The sequence below is a fragment of the Cenococcum geophilum genome (assembly GCF_001692895.1).
Source record: "Cenococcum geophilum 1.58 unplaced genomic scaffold K441scaffold_36, whole genome shotgun sequence".
In the NCBI taxonomy this organism is placed as follows: Eukaryota; Fungi; Ascomycota; class Dothideomycetes; order Gloniales; family Gloniaceae; genus Cenococcum; species Cenococcum geophilum.
This window is the reverse complement of record NW_027137594.1, coordinates 699,189-700,750: the sequence shown is the minus strand read 5'-3', so window position 1 is coordinate 700,750 and position 1,562 is coordinate 699,189. Positions and strand designations below refer to the sequence as shown.

The window sequence follows — 1,562 nt, the reverse complement described above, 5'->3', positions numbered from 1 at the left end:
TAATTTTAAAATCTTTATCTCTCTATTAGAACAAATATATAATAACGCCAGCCGCGAATATATAGCTATTATTAAACTTAAAAACCTATAATAACGGAACCGATACTTTACTAGCTTTTTTTCAGAATTTTTAGGCCTTATTAGTAAACTAGATTAAAATAAAGCCGCTAGAGTTACTGCTCTCCGTTAAGCTATTTTAGATAAAATTAGAGTATAGTTAGTAGGTAGAGAACTACATCGGGAAAATATTCGCAGGATGAGATTCAAGTTGACTTTAGTATTCGCGTTTCGCGTAATTGACATGCAATTTAACCAACTCAACACGCAATTAACCAACTTAATACGCAATTGACCAACTTAATATATAATTTAACCAACTTAACACGTAGTTAACCTACTTAATATACAATTTAACTAACTTAATACGCAGTTAACCTACTTAACATGCAATTTAACTAACTTAATATATAGTTAACCTACTTAATATATAATTTAACTAACTTAATACGCAGTTGATCTACTTAATATGTAATTTAACTAACTTAATACGTAGTTGACCTACTTAATATGCAATTTAACTAACTTAATACGCAGTTAACCTACTTAATATATAATTTAATTAACTTAATACGCAGTTAACCTACTTAACATATTTAAAAGTTAAATAATACGCAGTTAACCTACTTAATAACTTTAAAAGCTAACTATATATTCCTTAATATGCAATTAAGGTAAAGTTATATGCTAATTACGCAAATGAATTTTTATACAGTTTTATTACTTAAAGGCTCTGCACAAGGCTTTACACAAAGCTCTACACGAAGCTCTGCGTATAGAGGCTCTGCACGAAGCTCTGCACAAAGCTCTGCACAAAGCTCTACACGAAGCTCTGCACAAAGCTCTGCACGAAGCTCTGCATAAAGCTCTGCACGAAGCTCTGCACAAAGCTCTACACAAAGCTCTACACGAAGCTCTACACAAAGCTCTGCACGAAGTTCTGCACGAAGCTCTACACAAAGCTTTGCATAAGGCTCTACACGAGGCTCTACACGAAGCTCTATGTACAGAGGCTCTACACGAAGCTCTGCGTACAGAGGCTCTGCCCGAAGCTCTACGTACAGAGGCTCTGCGCGAAGCTCTGCGTACGGAGGCTCTGCACGAGGCTCTGCACGAAGCTCTACACAAGGCTCTACGCGAAGCTCTGCGTACAGAGGCTCTACACAAAGCTCTACATCGGGTCCCCGCTATATTCCTAATAGCCTCTCCTATATAGCTACCTTATTTTTTTTATCCATCTATCCTTCCTTATATCCTCCCTACCTAGGGAGGCACTAAAATGGTAGCTAGTAGAGGACCGTCGCCAGAACTAGACAACCGTTACTAGAACCAGACGACCGTCGCCGTCGCTAGAACTAGAACACCGTTACTAGAACCAGACGACCGTCGCCAGAATAAGACGACCGTCGCCAGAACCAGATAACTATCGCTAGAACTAGACAACCGTTACCAGAACCAGACAACCGTCGCCGTCGCCAGACGANCGTTACTAGAACCACACGACC

General features: G+C 38.9%; 1 protein-coding gene across 1 annotated transcript; it reads left to right on the top strand.

Moving 5' to 3' along the window:
* Positions 1-844: 844 nt before the first annotated feature.
* K441DRAFT_728277 (uncharacterized protein) lies at positions 845-1,273 on the top strand (the record flags this gene model as incomplete). Its single annotated transcript, XM_067654174.1, has 1 exon — positions 845-1,273. A coding segment is annotated over one exon (429 nt), but the record flags the coding sequence as incomplete, so codon positions are not given.
* Positions 1,274-1,562: the final 289 nt, after the last annotated feature.